The sequence below is a fragment of the Sarcophilus harrisii genome, chromosome 3 (genome assembly GCF_902635505.1).
Source record: "Sarcophilus harrisii chromosome 3, mSarHar1.11, whole genome shotgun sequence".
Lineage (NCBI taxonomy): Eukaryota > Metazoa > Chordata > Mammalia > Dasyuromorphia > Dasyuridae > Sarcophilus > Sarcophilus harrisii.
Genome location: NC_045428.1, coordinates 521,912,297 through 521,937,085, shown reverse-complemented (window position 1 = coordinate 521,937,085; position 24,789 = coordinate 521,912,297). Strand labels below are relative to the sequence as shown.

Below are 24,789 nucleotides of genomic sequence, written 5' to 3'. Positions count from 1 at the left end.
AACTAGGACAAGATGATTTTCCAAACAAATTCTAGTAAACATTAAAAAAAAAACAAAAACAGTTTACTGCAGTATTACTAAAGCTTTTTGAAAAAATAGGAAAAGAAAAGGTCCTATAAAATTCTTTAAACATAATACTTAATATATGACATAACAAAACAATGTAATATATATAACGTCTAAATCAGAGTCAAAATTGAGGGAAAAAAACCTAAATACCAATATCCTTAATGGATATTAAAGCAAAAAAATTTAAATAAAATAAACAAAGCGACTAAGGGAACATATCACAAATATTATACACTATGATGAAGTTTGATTTATACCAGAAATTCAGGGTTGGCTCAATAATAGGAAAATTCAATAAAATATACCCTGTTAATGACAAGAACAAGAAAAATCACATATCAATAAATTCAGAAAGTGGTTTTGATAAGATGTAACATTCATTCCTGTTTAAAAAACAAATTAAAAAACTGAGGTGAGGAGGGGGAGGGAATGGATCTTTTCTGAACATGATAAAACAAAATCTTTCTAAAACTAAGAACAGACATTTATGTAAACTATAAGTCTTATGTAAACAAAGTCTTTTCAATAATGTCAGAGATAAAGCAAGGATGATCACTATTCTGTAACAGTGCTATAAATACTAGTTCTAGCCATAATTCAAGAAAAAGAAGGAATGTGGATAGGCAAAGAAGAAACACCTATTGTGAAAAATTGGAACAAGAGGTTTGGCAATTGTTAATGCTGTAAAGTTACCCATGTATATATCCTGTAAATAAAAGGCTATTAAAAAAATAAAAAAACAAAAACAAAAACAAAAAAACAAAACAAAAAAAAGAATCTGGATGCTAAATTAAGAACTCTGAAATACCACTGCACACCTCTTTTCAACAATGAGATGTTTTAAGCCAGTTTTAATGATCATCTGTAACCAGAAAGAGGATTGTAGGAACTGAGTGTGGATCAAAACATAGTATTTTCACTTTTTTGTTGTTATTTGCTTGCATTTTGTTTTCTTTCTCATTTTTTCCTATTTGATTTGATTTTTTCTTGTGCAGCATGATAATTATGGAAATATACATAGAAGAATTACACATGTTTTACATATATTGAATTACTTGCCATCTAGGGGAGGGAATAGGGAAAAGGGAGGAGAAAAAAATTTGGAACACAAGCTTATGCAAGGGTGAATGTTCAAATGTTCATGTTTTGAAAATAAAAAGCATTACTAAAAATTAAAAAAAAAAAAAAAGAAGAAACACCTATTTGCAAATAATATCATGGTTTACTACAAAACCTGAGAAAGCCAATTAAAAATTAATCAAAAGGATAACTTCAACAAAGTTGCAAGATATAAAATAAATCCATAAAAATCACCAGCATTTCTGTATATTACCAACAGAACACAGCAAGAAGAGACAGAGGAGTTCCAATTTGATTACTACAAATACCAGGAAATCTACTACGAAGATATACACAGGAACTATGTGATACAACTACAAAACAATGTTTACAGTAGTAGAGATACATCTAAATATTTGGAAAATGTTACATGCCCACAGGTTGGCTGACCTAATATAATAAAATGACAATACTAAGTTAACTTACTTATTCAGTATCATACTAATTAATTTACTTTATAGAGCTATAAAAATAATGTTAAGAATATCAGGAGAATGAAGAAAGTAGAAAGGTAGGGGCCGTAACAGTACCAGATCTTACATTTTACTACAAAGCAGTAATCATCAAACCAGTTCATTCCTAAAAGTTGGTCAGGGGACCAGAAGAACTAACTACACAATATAAAAAAGCAAATGAATGTCGTATTTGATAAATCTTAAGAGCGCAATTACAAAAACTCACTATTTGGCAAAAATTTTAAAGGGTGTGTAGAAATAAATAAATACAACTAGGATTAAAATGGAAACAGTAAAATAGGAAAACTTTATGGAGGCAGGAGGACCTGAGTTCAAGTTCAGTCTTAGACATTTGACACTAGCTGTGTGACCCTGGACAAGTCACTTAATCCCAATTGCCTCAACAACAAAAGAAAGAAAGAAACCTTTATAGCAAGTTTCTCCATTATTCATTTGCAAGATGTATAACAATCTGATTCAAATTTATAAGAAGCAATTCCCCAGTTGATAAATGGCCAAAGGATATTAGTAGTTCTCAAGAAAGAAACCTAAGTTATTTATAGCCTTATGAAAAAATTATTCCAAATCACTAACAAAAGAAATAAACAATAAAACCATCCCAAAATTCCTCATTTCACCCTGTAGATTGGCAAAGTTGACACAAATGGAAAATGAAAAAGGTTGGAGGGGCTGTGGGAAAATCGTCTTGAGAATTCTCAGCAATGATTAGACACAGTTTTATTTCCTAGAGTTTGGGTTGGCTTTCTGGAGTGCCTCATTTTCCATTGGAAACTCACTCTAGTTTCTCTGAGAGGGCCCTTCTCTCACACTTCTGCTGGCTTCTAACTACTTTTGGATTGAATGGAGCAACTTATTTTTTTCTCCCTTTTCCATTTTCTTTATCATTATCCTCTAACAGTGCTCTTTTCAGGGAGTGCATGTGGGAGAGCTGGGCTTCTTTATAATCTTTCTTATTACCCCCTTAACCAAAAGTACCCTCAATTTCACATAATTGACATATAATCTGATATTTTTCTTTTGTGATCACCTCTATCTCTGGTTTAGTTAAGAACTCTTCTCCCTAGTCATAATCATGTCAGACATCCAATCTTGTTCTCTATTAAAGAAAGATATTGGAGTCACTTATCCATTTTGAACGAATTGTGGAATAAAGTATTAGATATGAATATAAATCTCATTTCTGCCAAATCACTATCCATTTTTCTCAGCAGTTCTGGCCAAATAGGGACTTCATTTGTTTCTGATTCTTTATCTAATCTGTTCCACTGATCTGCTTTTCTATTTTTTAACCTATACTAAATTATCTTGATGGCCTCTGCTTTTTAGTTTAATTTTAAGCCTACCTTCATTCCTATTTTTTTCCTCCATTATTTTTCTTTTCTTGGTCTTCTAAGCAAATTTTGATGTTATGATTTGTCCAGCTTTCTTAAATATCTCTTTGGTCATTTGATTAATATAATTGTATTTATGTATATCTTGAGTTATTCATTGGTACATTCATGACTCCCAAGTTTTTTTATGCATTTTGCAGTTCTTTTGAATGGGAGTTCCCTTTCTGGTAAGTCCTTCTTGTCTTATTATGTTACTTAGAATTTCTAAACTAGAAGTGTTCACCAAGTACTAAGTGGTGATTTTTCCCTTGAAAAAAGTTTCTAAAATCCCTGAACAATACAGTTGTTGAGAAAAGACTGAGTTAAGCATTTCACTAAGATTTGTCCCTGTCTCTCCCTTTATAACCCTATTGGGCAGCCCACAGACTTTCATTACATAAATAAATTCATACTTTGTAAATATCAAATCTAATCATAAAGTATATTCTTTGTGATATGTTGCTATAATCATTTTGCTAATGTTTTATTTAAAAATTTTGCACCAAAAGTCATTAGGGATATTTGTATAGTTTTCTTCATCTACTTTGATTCCAGTTTAGTGAGAAAAGTAATTCATTTTGGATCCCTACTCTGTTCCAGTCAGTATTAATCAATTTGGTAAACTCTTATCAAAGTCCTGTATATAAGTCCCCAGAGCTGTGAGCTGCAGATTCTAAGTTCACTTAACTACAGGAAGCTAACTAAAGATCCTCCATTCTTGTTTTGTCTTGTGATGATGATCAAGATCACCTTGGTAGAGGTGACAATGATATGAAAAGTCCCTCAAAATATTTTTGTACTTCTGGACCAGTCTCTTGTCCAGTAGGAGCAGATGACCATCTTATAACCACTGAGGTCATTGACTGTGATAGCTTGTACCATTTCTTTCTGTCCAAATTAAGAAGAAGCTTGTTCATCTTGTGTGGAGGTATTCCTTGCTTCACCCAGCGTGTGACCCTAATGACATATTATTTTGTTTATTCAGTGGAATTATGCTATCTTTGGTATAATTGTTCTGGAAAGAACAGTTTTGTTTCCTAGAGTTTGGGTTGGCTTTCTGGGATGACTCCTTTCCCATTGCCTTGCAGTCTTTGGGTTCATTAATTGAAACTCACTCTAGCTTCCCTGAGAGAGCCCTTCTCTTATGCTATAAAAATAGGGCCCCAGAAGGAGGAGGCATCTCAGAGTGTGAGGAAGATCTGAGGTCCACTTCATTAGAGAGGACCATGAACCCTTTAATAACGTGTCATTGGCTCAGAGCTCTGCCTCAGTCTCTCTTTTTGTAGGTGGAATAATTTTAGTCCACACATTAGGTATTATTTTCTTAAATTATGTTTTTGTTATTCACTTATTTTCCAGTTGCCCATTTGGGGTTTTCTTGGCAAAGACATTGGAATGGTTTGTCATTTTCTTCAGCTTATTTTAAAGATGAGGACATTGAGATAAAATAGCATTAAGTAACTTGTCCAGGAGCATATAGCCAGTAAGCGTCTAAGGCTGAATTTGAACTCGGGAAGAGACCAGAACTCTATCTATTGTTCCACTCTGTTACCCCAAAATTACATTATATTTTTATTGCATTATATTATAACAGATTTGGAATCAGAACCTGTGTTCTGACCCTGGCTCTCTTATTTGTCATTCTGGTCACTTTAGCAAATCATTTCTCCTCTCTGGGCCTCATTTTCCTTATCTGGGAAATGCTGGTGTTGGGGTTTACTTGATCTTTACCGGTTCTAAATGCTATGAATCCTATGAGTTATAAAACTTAATATCCTGCCCTCCCCTCCCCGCCAGCTTGTTCTCCTTCTCTAGCTCACTGATCATCTGCCTCCTTCTCTCTGTCAATATGTAATATATGGAAGCTTTCCTTCCATCGTCCCTGCTCATCTTATGAGACTAGATCAGTAGTGGAAGGTCTTGTCCAAAAGAGGCCTCAGATTAAGAGGGCTGTCCAAGAACTGAGACATGGTTTCTTCTATCAGAGATGAAAGGTCACATCCCTGAACTTTGCCCTGGGGGTCTGTTAACAAAAGCTAGATCAGGTGCTGTGACTTTTAGAGATCCTGAAAACAGCAGGCACCTGGAAATGAATCTTTCGAAGCCATTTGGTTACTTACACTCAACAATCCAATAAAACTATGGGTGTGTGTATGTGTATGTGTGTGTGTGTGGGTGGGTGGATGTGTGGGTGTGTGTGTGTGTAAGAAAGAGACAGACCAACAGAGACAGAAAAGGAGGGAGAGAAATAGAGAGAGTGTGCATGTGCATATGTTCATGCCTTATATTTATTTTTATCCTGGTGAGAGGAAAAGCCCAGGATAGTGATGCAAGACCATCAAAGTGCAGCTAACTCATTTTACAAGTCAGGAAACTGAGGCACAGCTGCTATATGATTTTCTTGGTCATACATCTGGAAGTTGATGAACGTGGCATTTCAATTCCCATTTGGGATCTTGATTCCAAGACCAGTGACTGGGCAACCTACATCTCCAATCAGGAAAATAGGTTCAACTGAATCTCTGATACATTAGTTATGCAATTATGAACATGTGATTTATCCCACCTTTTTTCTATAGCTTTAAAAGATTGTGCAGAGCAGAGTTTTTTAATTTTGTTGGTGTCATGGACTCCATTTGTAATCTGGTAAAGCTTATGGACCCCTTTTCAGAAAAATGTTTTTTAAACACAAAAAATAAAATACATAGGGTTACAAAGGAAACCAAAATTATAATGAAATACAGTTAATAAAATATTTTTAAAAACAAGTTCATAATGCTGACTGAAGTGAGCAGAACCAGAAAAACATGGTATATAGTAACAGCAACACAATGTGATGATCAGTTATGAGAGACCAAGCTCTTCTCAGCAGTTCAAGACAATTCCAGTGAAAAATGCCATCCATATGGCACTGTAGTCTGAATGTAGATTGAAGTATACTATTTTCATTTTTTTGTTTTTTGCTTTTTTTCTTTCTCATGGTTTTTTCTCTTTTGTTGAGTCTTTCACATGATTAATATGGAAATATGTTTTTTATGATTGTACATGCATTGCCTATATCAGATTGCTTGCTATATTGGGGAGGAGGGAAGAAAAGGAGGAAGGGAAAAAAAATTGGAGTTCAAAATGTTACAAAGATGAATGTTGAAAACTTTTAACATATAATTAGAAAAAATAAAATACTATTAAGTAAAAGAAAAAAGTTCCTGGATTAACCCTGGGTTAAGAAATTCTGTTCTATAATAGATTATAATCTGAGTTGGTGGAAAGAGCATCTTCACTGGTGAAATCACAGGTCCTCGAATTAGAAATTCAATGTAACTCAAAAGGTATATAGGCTACCTAGTGAAACTCCCTGTGAGGAGTTTAGTGAGGAAAGTATGATATCCAAAATTAGCATGATTAGCTGTGTTATAAAGAATTTTTCCTATAAAATAATTCTTTATCTCAAGGCATTCTTTTGCTTCTCCACACTAATAACTTCTTGCTCATTGCCTTTTATTCTTCTGTCTACTTCCTTAAGAAGGGTAATTGAAATTTAGCACCTTTCTCCCTTTGCACACATGTTTGCTCTCTCTGGGCATCATTTACCCTTTCCCTCTATCCAGAATCTATCTTCTGTCTTGGTTCTGAGAAGTTCTTCTGACCCATCCAAAAGTGACTTGAAGGTAAAACCAAGAATGAGAAGTGGCAATCTTCCTGTCCCTCCCCACCAAAAAAAGTGAAACTATATTAATATTTATAGAATACAGTTGAACTTAAAATGACAATTATGGAAAGATACAGAATGGTAGAGTGAAGAAAGACTTAGAACAGTAATGTACTTAGAGATGGAACAGAGGAGAGCAAATAAGTCATAACAATATTCTGACTTAGTCACTTTTTGTTTACTTGATCATTTATGATTTTTAAAAAAGTTTTTTTTTTCAAATTTAAAAAGATTAAACATTTACTAATAACTGGCTAGGCTCCCACAAATGAAAAACAATTGGAATGGGGAATTCAGACAGAAAAACATGTTTCTGACATGGAACAGTGGAAAGGACACAAGCTTTGAAGTTATAATATCTGAATTTGAAATTTAGCATTGTCCTTTACTTATCTAAGTACCCTTAGGCAAAATACTTAACCTCCTAGGTCCTGGGTGGCAATTAAATCGTACCATACTGCCCAGAGTACTAAGCCAGGTGTCAGGAAGACCTGAGTTCAAATCCAGCTCCAGACATTTATCAGTTTTGTGACCCTGGGCAAGTCACTTAACCTTGTTTGCCTCAATCGAGTGGAGAGAGAAAAACCACTCTAGCATCTTTGACAAGAAAACTCCATGGACAGTATTGGAATACTGTGATCCATGGGGTCGTGAAAAGTTGAGCATGTTTGAACAACCATCTTCTCCTTACCTCCTTCTTCTGTAAGGTAAGAGGTTTGAACTCAATTAACTCACATGTTCCTTCTAGTCCTAAATCTGTGATTCTATGCCTATGGTTAGGATATTGGTTCCTTTTAGACAATATATTTCATTATATGATTGTGAAGCAAGATCTCACTCTTCACTCTTGGTGTTAACAAATATTTTTATCCCTAAAACTAAAGATGCTTTATAAATATCAGCTTAAAATTCTACAGAAATTGTATGCCTAAAAGTGTAGTGCTTTCAGCTAATCAAAAGACAATTGATTAGGATTTGCTCCAGTGGGTAGCCATTTAGTATAGGCTCATTTATCTTATTTCAGCTCCCCTGGCCTACTTGATTCACTTTAAAACTCATTCATCTGGTATCTTGTTGACTATTTATTTCTAAAGAAAAGGGAGATAGATAGGGAGCATGGTTGTGGCTGTCAGGTGTGAACTTGGGAGCAGGGGCCACAGTATGCCGTAGTACAGTGGCTAAGGTATTAGGGAAAGACTTGGAATTGAAAGGGCCCTGAGATCTACTAAAGCATCTTCTTATCTAGTATAGGAAGGAATATTCTTTCAGCCTCCTTAATAAATGGTCATCAAGCCTCTGTTAAAATTTTTGAAATAACAAAAAAGTGTATTTCTCATAGTAACAGTCTATACCATTTGGGGACAGTTTCATCATTAGGAAATTTACTCTGGAGAGTAGAAAAATCATTGGGATTCGTAAAGGAGTTCTAGCAGTCTGGACCATTCACACAACCTGATTCAGTTCAATTCAATAAGCACTGTCCTAAGTGCTGAAGATACAAATGAGAAAGAGAAAGATGATCACTGCTCTGAGGTCATTCTAATGAAGGAAGACAACAAACAAAACAAGGCTGAGGGGAAAGGGAAGGTATATTAAGGAATGGGGTACCTGGCAGGGTTTGTAGGGTTCAAACCAAGCAGAGCTACAGATAGAAAGTGGAGAGTTGGCTGGAAATTTCAGATCTATATTCTATAAAGAAAGCTATAGAAGGAATTTAGGGCTCCCCTATCCAATCAGAGGGAAGAGGAAACTCAGGGAGTTTTGAAACTGAATTAACAATATGATCATCTCCAGGGTCACTTTATCCTGGGTGGGATGTCATATTCACATACCTTGATTGCTAACCAAGTACCACATGACATAAGTTTTTGTTAAATATTATGATGTATGAAAAGTTCAAGGTACATTAATTCTGGATAGTTAATCATCAATGTTATTAATTATGACTAGCAGATAATTAAATGATGCTTGTTTGACTTTCATAAACCAAAGACTCTTCCTGGAAAATACTAAATGTTTTAAAAAGCCTTTGGAAAAAGTTATATTCCTGAGTATGGGAATCAACTCTGATTGGTTAGTAATCAATAAAGAGTGGTCATAGTAGACAAAAAGACTTCTGTTCCTTCTGCAGAAAATGTGACCTAATCATGAGACTCAATTGTCTCCAGCAATCTAAGCAAAAGAATCCATCTCTATCCAGACCTCCTTGGTTGATTTTCCTATTCATGAGCTAAGTCATCCTAAATTCTAATGGAAAATTCCAAGGAGAGACAGGGGCTTATTTCCTAAGGGCAAAATTTCTTTCTTTTTTTTTTTTTTTTTTATTTAATAGCCTTTTATTTACAGGATATATACATGGGTAACTTTACAGCATTAACAATTGCCAAACCTCTTGTTCCAATTTTTCACCTCTTACCCCCCCCACCCCCTCCCCTAAATGGCAGGATGACCAGTAGATGTTAAATATATTAAAATATAACTTAGATACACAATAAGTATACATGACCAAAACATTATTTTGCTGTACAAAAAGAATCAGACTCTGAATTATTGTACAATTAGCTTGTGAAGGAAATCAAAAATGCAGGTGTGCATAAATATAGGGATTGGGAATTCAATGTAATGGTTTTTAGTCATCTCCCAGAGTTCTTTTTCTGGGTATAGCTAGTTCAGTTCATTACTGCTCCATTAGAAATGATTTGGTTGATCTCGTTGCTGAGGATGGCCTGATCCATCAGAACTGGTCATCATCTAGTATTGTTGTTGAAGTATATAATGATCTCCTGGTCCTGCTCATTTCACTCAGCATCAGTTCGTGTAAGTCTCTCCAGGCCTTTCTGAAATCATCCTGTTGGTCATTTCTTACAGAACAGTAATATTCCATAATTTTCATATACCACAATTTATTCAGCCATTCTCCAACTGATGGACATCCATTCAGTTTCCAGTTTCTAGCCACTACAAAAAGGGCTGCCACAAACATTCGTGCACATACAGGTCCCTTTCCCTTCTTTATAATCTCTTTGGGATATAATCCCAGTAGTAACACTGCTGGATCAAAGGGTATGCACTTTGATAACTTTTTGAGCATAGTTCCAAACTACTCTCCAAAATGGTTGGATTCATTCACAACTCCACCAACAATGCATCAGTGTCCCAGTTTTCCCACATCCCCTCCAACAATCATCATTATTTTTTCCTGTCATCTTAGCCAATCTGACAGGTGTGTAGTGGTATCTTAGAGTTGTCTTAATTTGCATTTCTCTGATTAATAATGACTTGGAGCATCTTTTCATATGACTAGAAATAGTTTCAATTTCTTCATCTGAGAATTGTCTGTTCATATCCTTTGACCATTTTTCAATTGGAGAATGGCTTGATTTTTTATAAATCAGAGTTAATTCTCTATATATTTTGGAAATGAGGCCTTTATCAGAACCTTTGACTGTAAAAATATTTTCCCAGTTTATTGCTTCCCTTCTAATCTTGTCTGCATTAGTTTTGTTTGTACAAAAACTTTTCAGTTTGGTATAATCGAAATTTTCTATTTTGTGATCAGTAATGATCTCTAGTTCTGCTTTGGTCATAAAGACCTTCTAAGGGCAAAATTTCAATTGGATAGCATTCTGCTTATAAGTTCTCCTAGTTGGGTGGATGCCCATCCAAGATCCAAAGGCATGAACCCTGAGGATTTGGGCAATCTTAACTATCTGCAACCTACAGAGATTGACTGAATAACTTATAGGGGTTTATTTCTGAATGAGGAAACAAAAAGGGAAAATCTTAATCTGAATTAATAACTAATTATTAATATGAGACAGAAAAATAATTTCTCACAACACACACACAAACACACATATATATGTTTTTGATCAAATTGGGCCAAATCTATGACCCTAGAAGTTATATCCCTTTCTTTTGTTAGGAGCAGGCTCAACTGCTGCTGGAAATCTGTTAGTTCAGTTTCTGCAAACTGATCACAGGTCATTCAAGAGTAAACAAAAGGAAGTTTACTTAGCTATAGAATAGGAAGGACACTCATTTAAACCTGGGGATGCAAGACCCCATTGTCTCTATTTGAAATGCCTCTGGTCTACAGGGTAGAGTGTGATGACTGTGCTTCCTGGAACCCTTTTTATTATTCTCTGAAGTGTATATAAAACTTGTCAATATGACTAGAGGCTACTAGGATATTGCATCAGGGGAGGTGAAGATTGAGACTTTTGCTCTATGAGCTAATCAAGTCCCAAAGAACGATATAGTCTCCTTTGTGGGGAAAGAGGAAACCAGCCTAAGTCATTTTGCGGGGAGGGAGAGGAACGTAGTAGAACCCTAGTAGATACTGGACTTATTATAGTTTTCCATTGCTTCTAATTGGGATTCCGCAGTTATATAGAATAAATCCATTCTTTCTTCCATTTGTCAGTCTTTTAAGTACTTGTAATTAGCTTTCATTGAACCTTTGTCTTCTCCTCTCTAAGCTAAATATTTCATGTTCTTTGTATCATTCCATATTGTGGCATGGCTTACAGACATTGTCCTGTCTTTCTTTCTCCTGGATACATTTGAGTTTGTCAGTATTCCTCAAAACTAAATATAAACCTCCAGATGTCTGGCTAGGACAGAATATATCAGAATGTTTACTTCCCTTGTTCTAGCTATATTTTTGATATGGGCAGCTCAAGATTATATTTTTGGTTTGTTTTTTCTTAATCTAGTCACAATAGTAAATAATTAAAATAATCTCTTCCTATTTGCATAACACTATAGTTTTCAAAGGGCTTTATATCATATAGTATCTAATCAATCATCATAACCATTCTTTGAGGTAGGTGATATTACAGATTTTTTACAGATGAGAAAGAATTGGATGGGGTTAAAGTGATGTTAAAAGATTAAGAGGTCTTAATTACTCTGCTATTAAACATCTGAGGCTAGATTCAGCTTTCTGACTCCAAGTCCAGTGCTCTATCTATGTTGTAAATTGGAGTGGGGACAGTGTTTCAAGTCATATTTTCAGAATATCAGTCTTTGTGAAACAGGAAAAGGTTTTTTTGTTGTTGTAGTTGTTGTTTTTTAACCTTTTTCCATGAGGAGAGAAACGTGTTGGAAGCACTGGTGACAAGTATCCAGCTCGCATGTGGCAGGAATGATGGACCTGGTGTGCTTATTTGATTCCTTAATTTATCTTCATTTTGATAGAGCCTGTGTCCTATTTCATTTTCATCAGGCAGCATGTCCACTCAGGTCAATTCTTATCAAATAGAAGATGTCATCTCATTAGGAGGAGGAACTGCTGGGCAGCACACATCTGTGAGGGTACTAAAGCTTAGTTGCTGAGGGCAACCTTAGAAGATCGGGGCAGCTGATCCTTTAGTCATTGGGGATGTATCTTGTTGCCATGATAGGATAATATCAACCCTCATTTGACTATTTTTGTGTGTGTGATTTGGATTTGGAACTAACTAATGAGTTTAGGACAGAGTTAATATATAGCCTTGCTCTTTCAATAGTTCCTTCTTTTGTACCTCTCATAACTAAATTTTATACAGTATTCCCTGAGGTTCTTTTGGAATGCATGTTCATACAAGTACAGTTCTAATTAAATTGAAACTTTTATTGAAATTTCCATAACATTTCTTTGAGGTTTTTATTTTTTAATTAAAGCTAGAAACTAAAAAATTCAATACATCTCCCTTAAGAAACACCCTGATTATACTCTAGTAGCTCCTTCACTTAAGCATTTATTTTTATTAATATCTTGGTTAAGAACTCTAGTTTAAGGATATCAAGGCACTTTGTAAAAATTCAGTCTGTTCTATTTAGGTGATGAGTGAGGCTAGAAATTGGTTACTTGATCTTGCTTTTCAGATGAGAGATTTCAGTCTGGGACTGATTTTCTTCATAGACTTTGAATAGTAAGGGTATTTCAAAAGTGCTATTTTTGTTTTAAATAGCCAATCCTTTTTGAGGGAGATCAATTCAGCAAGCATTTAAGTACCTACTATTCCAGGCATAGGGAATTAAAAGATAAAAAAGGAAAACCCTTTTCTGCAAAGAGTTTACATTGTAAGAGGAGCAAATTCCCGATGAATTCTCAGGGGTCACATGGAATTTCACATATTTTTCTCTTTCTTTAATTTCTATGAAACACATGAAACTTAAAATGAAATGAGCCAAACAAAAACCTTGACAGTCATCTTCTCCCCTTTTGTATGAATACTGCAAAGGTTAGTAGAGTGGAGAACAGTTTGCATCTTAAATAAGTCACTGGAGGAAATAGTAACATGGAGAAAAGCCTCCAGAAACAGCAGTATTCTGGCCCAGGGGGAAACACTGCAGATGCTGTGATAATCAGCAGGCATGGTCTTGCTTTGATGGATGAGGGGAAAATAGCTTTCTAAGGGGAAGTAGGAATTCTTTCCAGTAATCTCTTCAACAAAAGTTGGGAAGAGTTGTCTAGTATGTGTCACATAGGGCCTGAGAGAAGTGAATATCAGAGCTCTAGATGAGAGGTCTACCCAATGAGAACATGTCCACCGAATAGGAAAGATAAAATTTGCCTCCCTTTCCCCCCTTCTGAGCCACTCCTTTTTGTCTTTTATTTTTATCCTATTTGTGCCAGCATCTACTTTTCAATGTGTCACCAGAAATGGAAACCTGACTTGGTTCTGGTGAGTTGCTGAGAGGATCATATAACTATGGTACCTTGGGAGCCATAAGGGCCTCCATCAGGTTCATAACCACCCAAACTATGTCACTGAAAACCTTTCCTGATGCATCAGGACATTTCTGAATGGCTGCTTGGTGGTAGCCATGGTGCTGAAAGAGATGATATTCATGGGACTGGCAGAAAGGAAGAGTGCTGAATGTAAGCCCATTTGCACTGCATATTTGTTACAGCTTTTAATAATCAAGTGGCTCAAATGAATATTTACTATTTAAACAGTGATTTGTTTAATATTTAAGCTTGTCTGTGGCAAAGGGGGCTGATAAATGACTTGGTGTTTCTGAGCAGCCTAAGAGAACATTCTGTATGAATAAATCAATGAATGAGTGAGTGGAAAAGCACTTATTAAGTACTGACTATGTGCCAAGCACCGTGCTAAGAACTGTGAGTAGCCAACTCATTCTGCTTTTCTTTTCACTTTTTTTTTTTGGAATGATCCAGAGAATGAAGAGACATCTGTTCTTTTCTTCATTATACTCTGCTCTCTTGTTGGAAGCAGAAGGTGGTTTTCATACATGTTCACAGGAGCTGAGCATGGGTCATCTTGCAAGGTTAGACCCTGAATTATTTATAACCATTATAGATAGCTGCCCCTCTCTAGAAGCCTTATATATTTTATTAGCTTCTGTGGACACAAATCATCTGAAATGGCAATGTCCTAAGCCCTGTGGTGGAATGAGAAAAGGGGGCATGTTTTTTTCTAAGGATGCTACACCTTCATAGAGAGAGGTAGTCAGTAATGAGGTTAGTTGACAGTTTTCATTGGTGGCTTGCACATCGGCCTCTGGCAACATAATCTTGTCCTATCTGCCAAAGAGGGCATAGCATTGGGATAACAGGTTATTGTAGGAAGCAGAGAAGGTTAGGACTGTTAGTGGAAATGAACTTAGAGATAGGTCACTTACTCATTGAATTATTGTACAGGGTTAGGGATAACCTTCCTAGCTGTGTGAGTCTGGACAAGTCACTTAACCCCAGTTGTTTCAGCAAAAAGCAAAAAAAAAAAAAAGGTTAAGGATACTTGCCCAAGAAGTCACAAGTATAAGTAGCAGAGGCAGGATTTGAACTCAGGTCTTATGACTTTTAAGTTAAGGACTTTTTCCATTGAACCATGGGTTGTAATAATAATCATGTACTATTCTAGTTGCATTTTAAAAAAAATTTATTGTATCAATTTAATGCTTACGAAGAACTTTATACATTTTATCTAACTTGGAGGCTCACAACAGCCCTGGGTCCTAAAAGTCACAAAAATCATGGAGGTAATACAAATATTATCTTCCTGATTTTACAGATGAGAAAACCAGGATTCAGGGAAGTTAAAGACTTTTTCATCATTACCCAGCTAACAAATGTTAGAATCAAAATTTTAATCTAGTTCTTCCTAAGTCCAACACTGTATTATTTTCACCATGATACTTTCCAAGTAAGTTGTTGACAATTAATTATAGAGCCTGGTTTGGTTCCTGCTTCTTCCTGACCTGTGGACATTTCCACTGTGGAGAGAGGAGAATGGTTAGAAGCTATTATTGACTAACATTATATGTGTTGTCTCTTATTTTTACATAGAAAATAAGGGTCAAGGCAAATATTGGGAGGATGCTTATAACAATATTTGGTATTAAAATGTATGTCAAAATGAATAAGTTCATGTGAATTATACTTACTGATTTTTTGATAAAGATTTTGAATAATAGATAAAGAAGAGGTATTTAGCATTTGTTTATTGTCCAATTGATGTACATAAAAAGTCCTCATAGTGTACATGCACTATCTCTTTGTGTTCAGGTGCAAAAATCATCTCTTCATGTTATTTATTTCAAAATGACTGGCTAATTTCATATCTCCCACAGCAATAAAAAAGTAGTGTAGTTACTATTCAAAACCCTTTTCACGAGATATATTGCACTGAACTGCATTGTTTAGTCCTGTCTAACTCTTCGTGACATTTGCAGCTTTCTTGGCAAATATACTAGGTATTTCCTTCTCCAGCTCATTTTACTATGAGGAAACTGAGGCAAACAGTGTTACTTTGCCATGGGTCACACAGCTAATAAGTACCTGAGCCACTTAGACTTCAGGTTTGGCATTCTATCCATTGAGCCATCTAACTGTATAGAGCAGAAATAATTGTCTAAATTTGGATTACTATTGTAGATCATATGACTACCATCCTTACAGTTCTATAGAATATGCATGACCAGTGGAAGACAAAGAGTATAAGTCCTTCTCACTCCTCATCATTTGGAATACCAAGAGTCAGATATTCCAGGAAAGTAGTTTACATCATGTTTTAATATTTACTTTAGGTTAAAAAAAAATTGTCCTATTACTGTCAATATTGTCCACCATACAAACCCAAGTTTTTGACTATGACTATAAGTTAGCAGCACATAAAATTCTTGCCTATACATTGTTGCTGTGCACATTTATGTGCATTTATGTTATTATCAAGTTTATCATCTGCTACACTATATTCAACTAGATACATTGTATTTTCAAAGTAAGTCATGATGGTTAACAGTGAAAAGGTAGCATAGATGAATGTTAAAAACTATCTTTATATGTAATTGGAAAAAATATTAACACCAAAGGGGAAAAAGCAGCAAAGGCAAAAAAAGTTCAGCCTTGGACTGTGTTGGATGGACATGGAATATTTTCTGGGACTCTTGGCCACCTTTTAGCACTTCTTTGTGGATTGAAATGGGTGTTCCACTGTGTGGGAGCTCTCTGAAACTCAGGGCTGGAGTAGGAGCCTTGTATGTCCTACTCAATTTTAGGTCTATTCTGATAATTTCTCCTAAGTCTTGCTGTGTTTCTATTAATTCATTTACATATATATGTATGTATGTAATAATAAATATGTGTGTACGTTTATAGTAATATATACATATTATATAGTATATATGTATATATAATAACATAATGTATATATAGAGTAATATAACATGTAAATATTCCGTTGAATTCAGATTACTTCAGCATTCCTGAATTCCCTAATTGACCAATTATTTTCACTTCACTGTGACAAAAAGTAGCTATAATAAAAATAATGTATGTAGATGAAATTTTCTTTTTAATCATTTACTTCATAGTATTATAGGATCAATAATCATTTTGCAATAAATAATAGAAGAGATGATTTTTGGACCTGAACACAAACAGATAGTGCATGTACACCATGAGGTTTCTTCATGTGCATCAATTGGACAATCAACAAATCCTAAGTACCTCTTCTTTATCCATACAATATGTTGTCCTTCATGCTCTAAGAGGATCAAAGTGACATTGTTTTGGAGGCTAGGTAAAGTGTTTCCAACTATGACTGATCAGACCAATAGAGTTCTTAATGCTCTATCTACCACAGGACAGGCCCAAAGAGTTTATATGAATATTTGGAATAATTATCAATCTGGAAAGAACCTTAGAGCCATCATTTCCCAAACCTTCATTTTATAAATGAGAAAACTCAGTCACAGAGAGAAACACTTCTCCAAGGTCCCACAGCTAGTGTCTGAGACAGAATTTGAACTTAGGTCTTTCTGATTCCAGTGCTTAGCACAGTGCCTAATTCATTAAACAGTAAGCATTCAATAAATGTAGATTGATTGTCTGACTAATTGACGCCAAGCATTCTATCCATTACTCTTTCCAACTTTCTCTCCAGGTAATAGAATAAATTTCTATCAAAAGAATAGAATAAATTTCTAAATATCAAAAGATATGAATATTTCAGTCAATTTCTTACCATAATCACAAATTGCTTTCTAGTACATTTGGACCACTTCACAGCTTCACCAGGTAGTGTTCAGTGTGCCTGTCTCTTCACAAGCCCTTCAGCATTGACCATTCCCATCTTTTATTAGTTTAGCTAATTTGCTGGGTGTATAGTGAAACCTTAGTCATTTTGATTTATATTTCTTTTATTATTAGTGATTTGGAACAGTCTTTCACATGGTGGTTGAACACTGATTTCCAATGATTAGAAGCACCTTTCACAATATAAATAATGATACTGATTTGATTTTTAGTCCCCTAGAAATGCATGATGGATTGGAGGAAGAGTATGTAAGAGGATAAAGCACAAGTGTCTCTACTTTTGGTCAGGATAGAGATTAGTGAAGTCTTGGGGCCTGGCTGGATATCAGAAGTCATAGTGTGTTTGAAATAATTGTCCTTCAATCCTTAGTCAGATCAGTGAAGAGAATCCAAATTCTCATCGTTTTTCCTTTATTTGGAGCAATTAAATTAAAAAGTAGCAATAGAAGCATAGTGGAAAGCTGCAAAATCCTAATTTCCGGGCTCCTCCTGCAATGGTTTTGGTCATTCAGCCCCTAGTCAGTCTTCTGTTGAAAGATCCTCTTTGGTTCATATAAACAGAAAACAGCTCTAATTCATTTCCTTCATTTTACACATGAGAAAAATCATTACAAGGTTTAGGCAGTACTTTTGCCATCATAAAATCATGTTTCATGCAGTAACAAGGTGGTTGGCTTACTTTCACAGTTTTCCTATTTCTAAAATGAAGGATTTGATTTGGATTAGATTTTCTTCAAAGGCGATTTCAATGCCAGCATCTTACAATTCCTTATTTCCTGTGTAAGCTGGATCAGAAAACTGGACTCAGGGTTATAGTCTTCCAAGGAGCAAGGAGACACAATGAATAAGAATAGAATTGAGTCAACAAAAGCTGAATTTAAATCAGTTGCAGAGATAACTGTGTGAACCTGGGCTGGTGACTTAACCTCCATTTGCCTTGATTTCCTCCTCTTTAAGATGGGGACAAAAAATAGCACCAACCTCCCAGGATTATTGTGTAGATCAAATGACATGATAGTTGTGAGATGTTTAGCACAGTGTCTGGCACATAGTAGGTTCTTAATAAATGTTATTCAAAATAGCAGCACTGAATATGTTGTGAATAAAGCTTTTTCTCCCACATAGAACTAAGCTAGCTTTAATAATACCATAAATCTTCACTGAAGCCTTGTATTTCTGAATTCTATGCATGTTTCCACAGTGTAAGAAAAACTATGTTCTAGTGAATAAAGTTTTCATTGCCAGGAAGTGTTCTTTTAATTTAAATGATCAGAACGGTGCACAGGGACAATGTCTTAGTCTTGATTCTATGTAACTTCTGGGATACACCTAGCTCGCAGGGAATATTAAATAATAGTTCTGGTAACTTTGATAGGCATCCCTATGTGCTTTTAACAAAATCAGTTTTGTATGCCCGACCCACATCCCTCGAAATCTCACTAGTACTGTAATGGCCACTGTCATTCTTATATATATATCTATGTGATCCTGGGCAAAACATTGGACTTGAAGACAGGAAGACCAGTTATGAGTTGTATGGTGCAGAACAAGTCACTTTACCTCTTTCCGCCTCAGTTTTCTCATCTGGAAAATGGGAATAATAATAATACCCACCTCAGAGTCATGAGGACCCAATAACCTCATATATGTGAAGTGCTTTGCAAACCTTTTAAAAATTCTATGTAATTACAATAGACCCACTTCACAGGATTGTTGTGAGGATCAAATGAGGTAATATTTGTAAAGCACTGTGCAAATATTAAAGTGCTCATTAAATGATAGCTATCAGTTTTATAAATGATTTGTTCTGTTTCATGTTGAGTTTCTCTACTGGGTAAGGTACAGAAAACATAGCCTAGAATGAATGGGATTTGATTCATTGTTTCCAACGGGAAAGCCTCTGATCCCTCGGGAGATCTGATTCATGCACACTCCTCATGTGGCGTCAGCCTATTGCACACATATGAGCTCTGCGTCACTGCTTTCCTCAAGAAGCCTTCTGCATGGAATACATTGTGACATGATGTGAGCTATGAAGAGTTCAGCTCTTGAATCATCTCCCCAAATTGAGAGAAGTGCCGTGTGTTTGTCTCTTTAAAGTGAACAGAATTAGACTTGTAGCCATTTATGTAGCTGACAAAGAATATTTGTGGACCCTTTTCTATTTTCCATAGAAAAGAGAGCAGTGTTGTCTATTAAAAGAATAAGTCTTTTATCCAGGAAAAATATCTCTCCTTCTAGTTCAGAGGGGGATATCCATCTTATCAGAGCCATCTTTATGAAGGTTGCCTCATTAATATTTATAGAGGGGGACACCCATCTTATCAGAGCCATATTTATGAAGGTTGCTTCATTAAAATTTATAGAGGGGGACACCCATCTTATCAGAGCCACCTTTATGGAAGTTGCCTCATTAAAATTTATAGAACATCTTGGAATGTTAAATAAACATCTGTTACCAATATCCCTGCTTCAGTAAGAAAAACTAAAGTATGAAGATGGCAAATGACTTTCTATATCACACAGGAATTGCATGAAAGGTTTCTTGTAGGCACATCGGACCTTAAGTCAGAAGACCTACATTTGAGTCCTGGTTCTGATATCTGAAGAAATATACATTTTTTTAAAGTACCAACTATGTGCTGAGCACTGTGCTCCAGGCTGAAGATTCAAATTTAAAAATAAGGATTCAAGATTCCTCTAGGAGTTTGGGACGTACAATACCAATTCATTTCTTTCTAGGCTGTATTCCTAACGCTTCCCAATCATTCTCTTAACTTTTCCTAGAAACCTTTTTATCCTAGATGCTCTGGATCTCAAACATTGGAAGGATCTCTGCCCCTGTGATCATTCCAATGGCAAAGTTCTTCCAGGACCTCCATTTTCATTTTCTTTTTTTAATCTCTCTCTCTCTCTCTCTCTCTCTCTCTCTCTCTCTCTCTCTCTCTCTCTCTTTATATGTATATATAAAATTTTTAAAGCTTTTTATTTTCAAAACATGCACAGATAATTTTTCAACATTGACCTTTGCATAGCCTTGAGTTTCAGATTTTCCCTTCTTTCCCCCCTCTCCTTGTCCAGATGTCAAGTAATCCAATATATATTATACATGTTCAAATATATTTTAAATCCAATGCATAATACATTAAATCCAGTGTGTAAATATATTTATACAATTCTCTTGCTGCAAAGAAAAATCAGATAAAAAGGAAAGAAAATGAGTAAGAAAACAAAATGCAAGAGAACAACAATGAAAAGAGTGAGAATGATATGTTGTGATCCACATTCAGTTCCTACAGTCCTCTCTCTGGTTGTACATGGCTCTCTTCATCACAAAATCATTGGAGCTGGCATCAATCATCTCATTGATGGAAAGAATCACGCCCATTAAAATTGATCATCATATAATATTGATTTTGCCGTGTACAATGGTTCTGCTCACTTTAGTCAGCATCAGTTCACATAAGTCTCTCTAGGCTTCTCTGAAATCATCCTGCTGATCATTTCTTACAGAACAATAATATTCCATAACATTCATGTACCATAACTTATTCAGCCATTCTCCAACTGATGGGCAGCCACTCAAGTTTCCAGTTTCTCACCACTACAAACAGGGCTGCTACAAACATTCCCTTTCCTTCCTTTAAGATCTCTTTGGGATATAAGCCCAGTAGAAACAATGCTGGGTCAAAGGGTATGCACAGTTTGATAACTTTTTTGAGCATAGTTCCAAATTGCTCTTCAGAATGGTTGGATCCATTCACAAATTCACCAACAATGTGTTAGTGCAGGCCCTCCATTTTTTTTTTATTATTATTATAGCTTTTTATTGACAAGATATATGCATGGATAGTTTTTCAACATTGACCCTTGCAAAACCTTCTGTTTCAACTTTTCCCCTTCTTCCCCCCATCCCCTCCCTTAGCTGGCAGCTTGTCCAATATATGTTAAATATGTTAAAGCATATGTTAAATACAATATATGTATACATATTTATACCGTTATCTTGCCGCTCAAGAAAGATCGGATCTAGAAAGAAGGTAAAAAAAACTTGAGAAGGAAAACAAAAATGCAAGCGGACAATAACAGAAAAAGTGGAAATGCTGTGCTGTGGTCCACACTCAGTTCCCACAGTTCTCTCTCTGGGTGTATCTGGTTCTCTTCATTACTGAACAATTGGAACTGGTTTGGATCATCTCATTGTTGAAGAGAGCCACAGGACCTCCATTTTCAAGAGAAGGCCTAGCCTTACCCTATCTTCCTTCTCCAGGCTGCATTCCTGATTCTCTTGGGTTCTCTCTATAAAATAAACCCCTTTGTAGGGACTATCTTTCTCTTGCATTTCTATTTCTAGCACTTTGCATAGTAGCTGGCACATAGTAAGCAATTAACAAATGCTTGTTGATTTGACATATGAGAAAGTAGTAGCCAGGGGAAGAAGTTTTGGGTCTAGCAGTCAAAGGGATAGTGAGGCGTGCCATAAGGCAGTTAGTAGTGACTCCTATTTAAGTACCAGTGGTACCACTTATTTGATTATTATTCCCAGAACAAGAGGGGAAGGAATGAACATATGTAATTGCATGATACATAGCAAGATGCTTTTCATAGAGAGGTCCTGACGTGCTGGAAGGTAGGAGAAGCATAGTCTAGAGCAACAAGACATTACTTACACATGACTTATTAGTCCCATATTCCTGTATAAGTCTTTTAATATCTGAGTTTCAGATTTCTTCTCTTTAAAGAATATATCATAATATTATATGATCCCAAAGAAAAAATGATAAATAAGTATACAATCATTTTATATACATTATATATATTTATGTGTGTGTATTTGTATGTGTACATAATGGTAGCCATCTCTAGAATGGGAAGTAGGGGAGGGTAGGGAGAAAAAACAAATTTACACAATAACTTTGTCATATATTTTAAAGGAATAGCAAATTATACATAATAGATTTATATTTTCACGTGCAATCATCTCTTTTATTATAAAAAATAAGAATTATACTTTACGGACCTTAGAGTTGTCTTAAACAATTCACATGGACATAGATAAGTAAGTGTAAAATATAAAGTAAATCTACATAAGGAATATGGGGTGGAGAGTTAACAACTCAGGGCATCAGGAAGAGCCTCATGTGGGAGGTGATACTTGAGATGAACCTTAAAAGGAGTTAGGTATTCTGAAAGGTGGAAGTGAGAAAAAAGAAAGACTGAGGCCTGGGGAGAAGTCTGTACAGAGATTCAGAAAGAGATGGAAAAATGTCATGTGCAAAGAATAACAAATTCTAACCACTTTGACTGAAATGTAGAATATATAAAAGGAATTTTCCTCCATTCGAGGTAGACACCCAGCACAGCCATTCTTTCATTTTCCATCCAGCTACACTCTGGATTCATCATGCCCTCACAATGAGTATCCTCCTAACCTCCCACTTTTTAGCTCCTTTTTATGTGTTGTTCCTCCATCAGATTGGAAACTTCATGAGATCAGGAACGTTTTTTTCTCTTTCTTTGTATTTTTAGAGCTTAGCACAGTGACTGGCATGTCATTTTTGTTTGTTGTTGTTGAATCATGTCCAACTCTTCATCACCCCATGGACCATACAGTCCAGAGAATTTTCTTGGCAAAGATACTGGAGTGTCTTGCCATTTCTTTCTCCAGTGGATTAAGGCAAACAGAGATTAAGTGACTGGTCCAGAATCACATAGTGAGTATCTGAGGGTGCATTTGAACTCAGGTCTTCCTGACTCCATGCCCAGCACTGTATTCATTTAGCCACCTAGCTGCCCTCTTGACTGGCATATGGTAGGTGCTTAATAAACATTTAATGATTGACTGACCATGTTGCCAATAGACAGCTACTACATGGTGAAAACATTGCTGCTTCTTTGCTAGCAATGTTTACTTCTTTCATTGCTGATTGTGTTGTCTTTTATTTCCCATAAGAACGTTTTTTATTTTTATGGTATAAACCAATGAGAAAAAACATTCAGTTATATACCTGACTTTGCATGTGACTCTTCAGGAATGTCTCTATCTCATAATTCAGGTGTATCTCTGAAAATTCTGCGATGAACACTATGTATTCAAGGATAATGTTCCCTGCAATGGCATAGTTAACTTGCAATGACATTATGCAGGAAGACTTGATGAGGGTATGGACTCATGAGGTATAGATATAATTTTGTGAGATGATTTAGTGAAATAATAGTAAATGTTCTGTTGTTTTCCTTTTTTTTTTTTTTTTTTAGGAGGGTCCTTTCGTCTACTTGTCTTTAGTAGGAAGTGTGGCAGACTCGGATGGCATAATTGCTTCACTATGTAAGTTTTTTTATTTGAATTTTGCAATATTTTGAGGAGCCTAATAATCTTAGTGTACAATTAAGAATTTGGGAAGTACAATTAGAATAAATGTGATAATAGTTATAACAGATTTTTTTGGTGTTTTATGAATGACTTTTTTTTATATCATCATTTTCCAGTGACATACTGTACACACCTCCCATCCCATCCTCAGAACCCTGTCTTGTAACCAAGCAGTAGTTAAGCAAAACAAATTAACACACTGTCTTTGCCAGCCCATATGTCTGATTCTACACCTACATTATATGCTTCATTATCAGTTCTCTGAAGTCATGATTGGTCACTGCATTAATTAATAGTGCTGAAATCTTTCAGTGTGATTTTCTTTTAAGTTATTATATAAATAATTTTCCTGGCTCTAGATAATAGATAGATATATAGATAAAGATGCTTTTACAGATGTATAGAATGGCAACACTCATGTTCCCACCTGATGTGGGAACATCATGTATTACAAGGAAATGCTCTGTCTTCTCATCTCTGCTCTCATGCTATACATTTGTGTTTTTTTGTCATCCATTGATTGCCATGCTTTTTTTTTTTTTCATTTTTGTACTTTTTGGGTGGGGTGGGGGAGAGCAGGTTTTGTTGTTTAAAATTGCCTCCAAGTGTAGAATTGAAGTGTTGCTTAGAGTTCCAAAGCACAGGAAGGCTATGATGTACCACATAAAGAAAAAAAGTGTGTTAGACAAGCATCAGTTGGAAATGAGTTATAGTATAGTTGGCCATGAATTCAGTATTAATGGATCAGCAATACAGTACATTAAGAAGGATGTAGAAATTTTCTAATCTGTATGTGAGGCTACTATAAAATGTGCTAAAGTAAATGTGACCACAGGCTTACTCACAGGAACTTAACCTTGTATTTCCCCTAGGAATAGTGTTTGTTACTTCACAAATGACTACCATGAATGACAAGATTTGACTGTGTAATCCCTATGTATCTTGGTTAGTGTTCCTTTTTGTCATACTTTTAGCAGCTTCTCCTCTTCCTCCAGCAGCACTGATTTTGTTCATGCAAAAGCTTTTGAAATGAATTAAATTGAAATTGTGTCATGTTTTAAGATTACCTCTGAAGTTTATTTGGTTAAGAATTATCCCTTAATTTTAATTGTACAAGATATATC

At 35.4% G+C, this 24,789-nt stretch overlaps 1 protein-coding gene across 1 annotated transcript in view; it reads left to right on the top strand.

Moving 5' to 3' along the window:
• EBPL (EBP like) overlaps window positions 1-24,789 on the top strand; it is a 36,036-nt gene that overhangs the window by 2,037 nt on the left and 9,210 nt on the right. Inside the window, exon 2 of the mRNA XM_031961950.1 lies at window positions 23,551-23,620. Coding sequence (XP_031817810.1) covers window positions 23,551-23,620 — 70 coding nt within the window. The remainder of the gene's footprint in view (window positions 1-23,550; window positions 23,621-24,789) is intronic.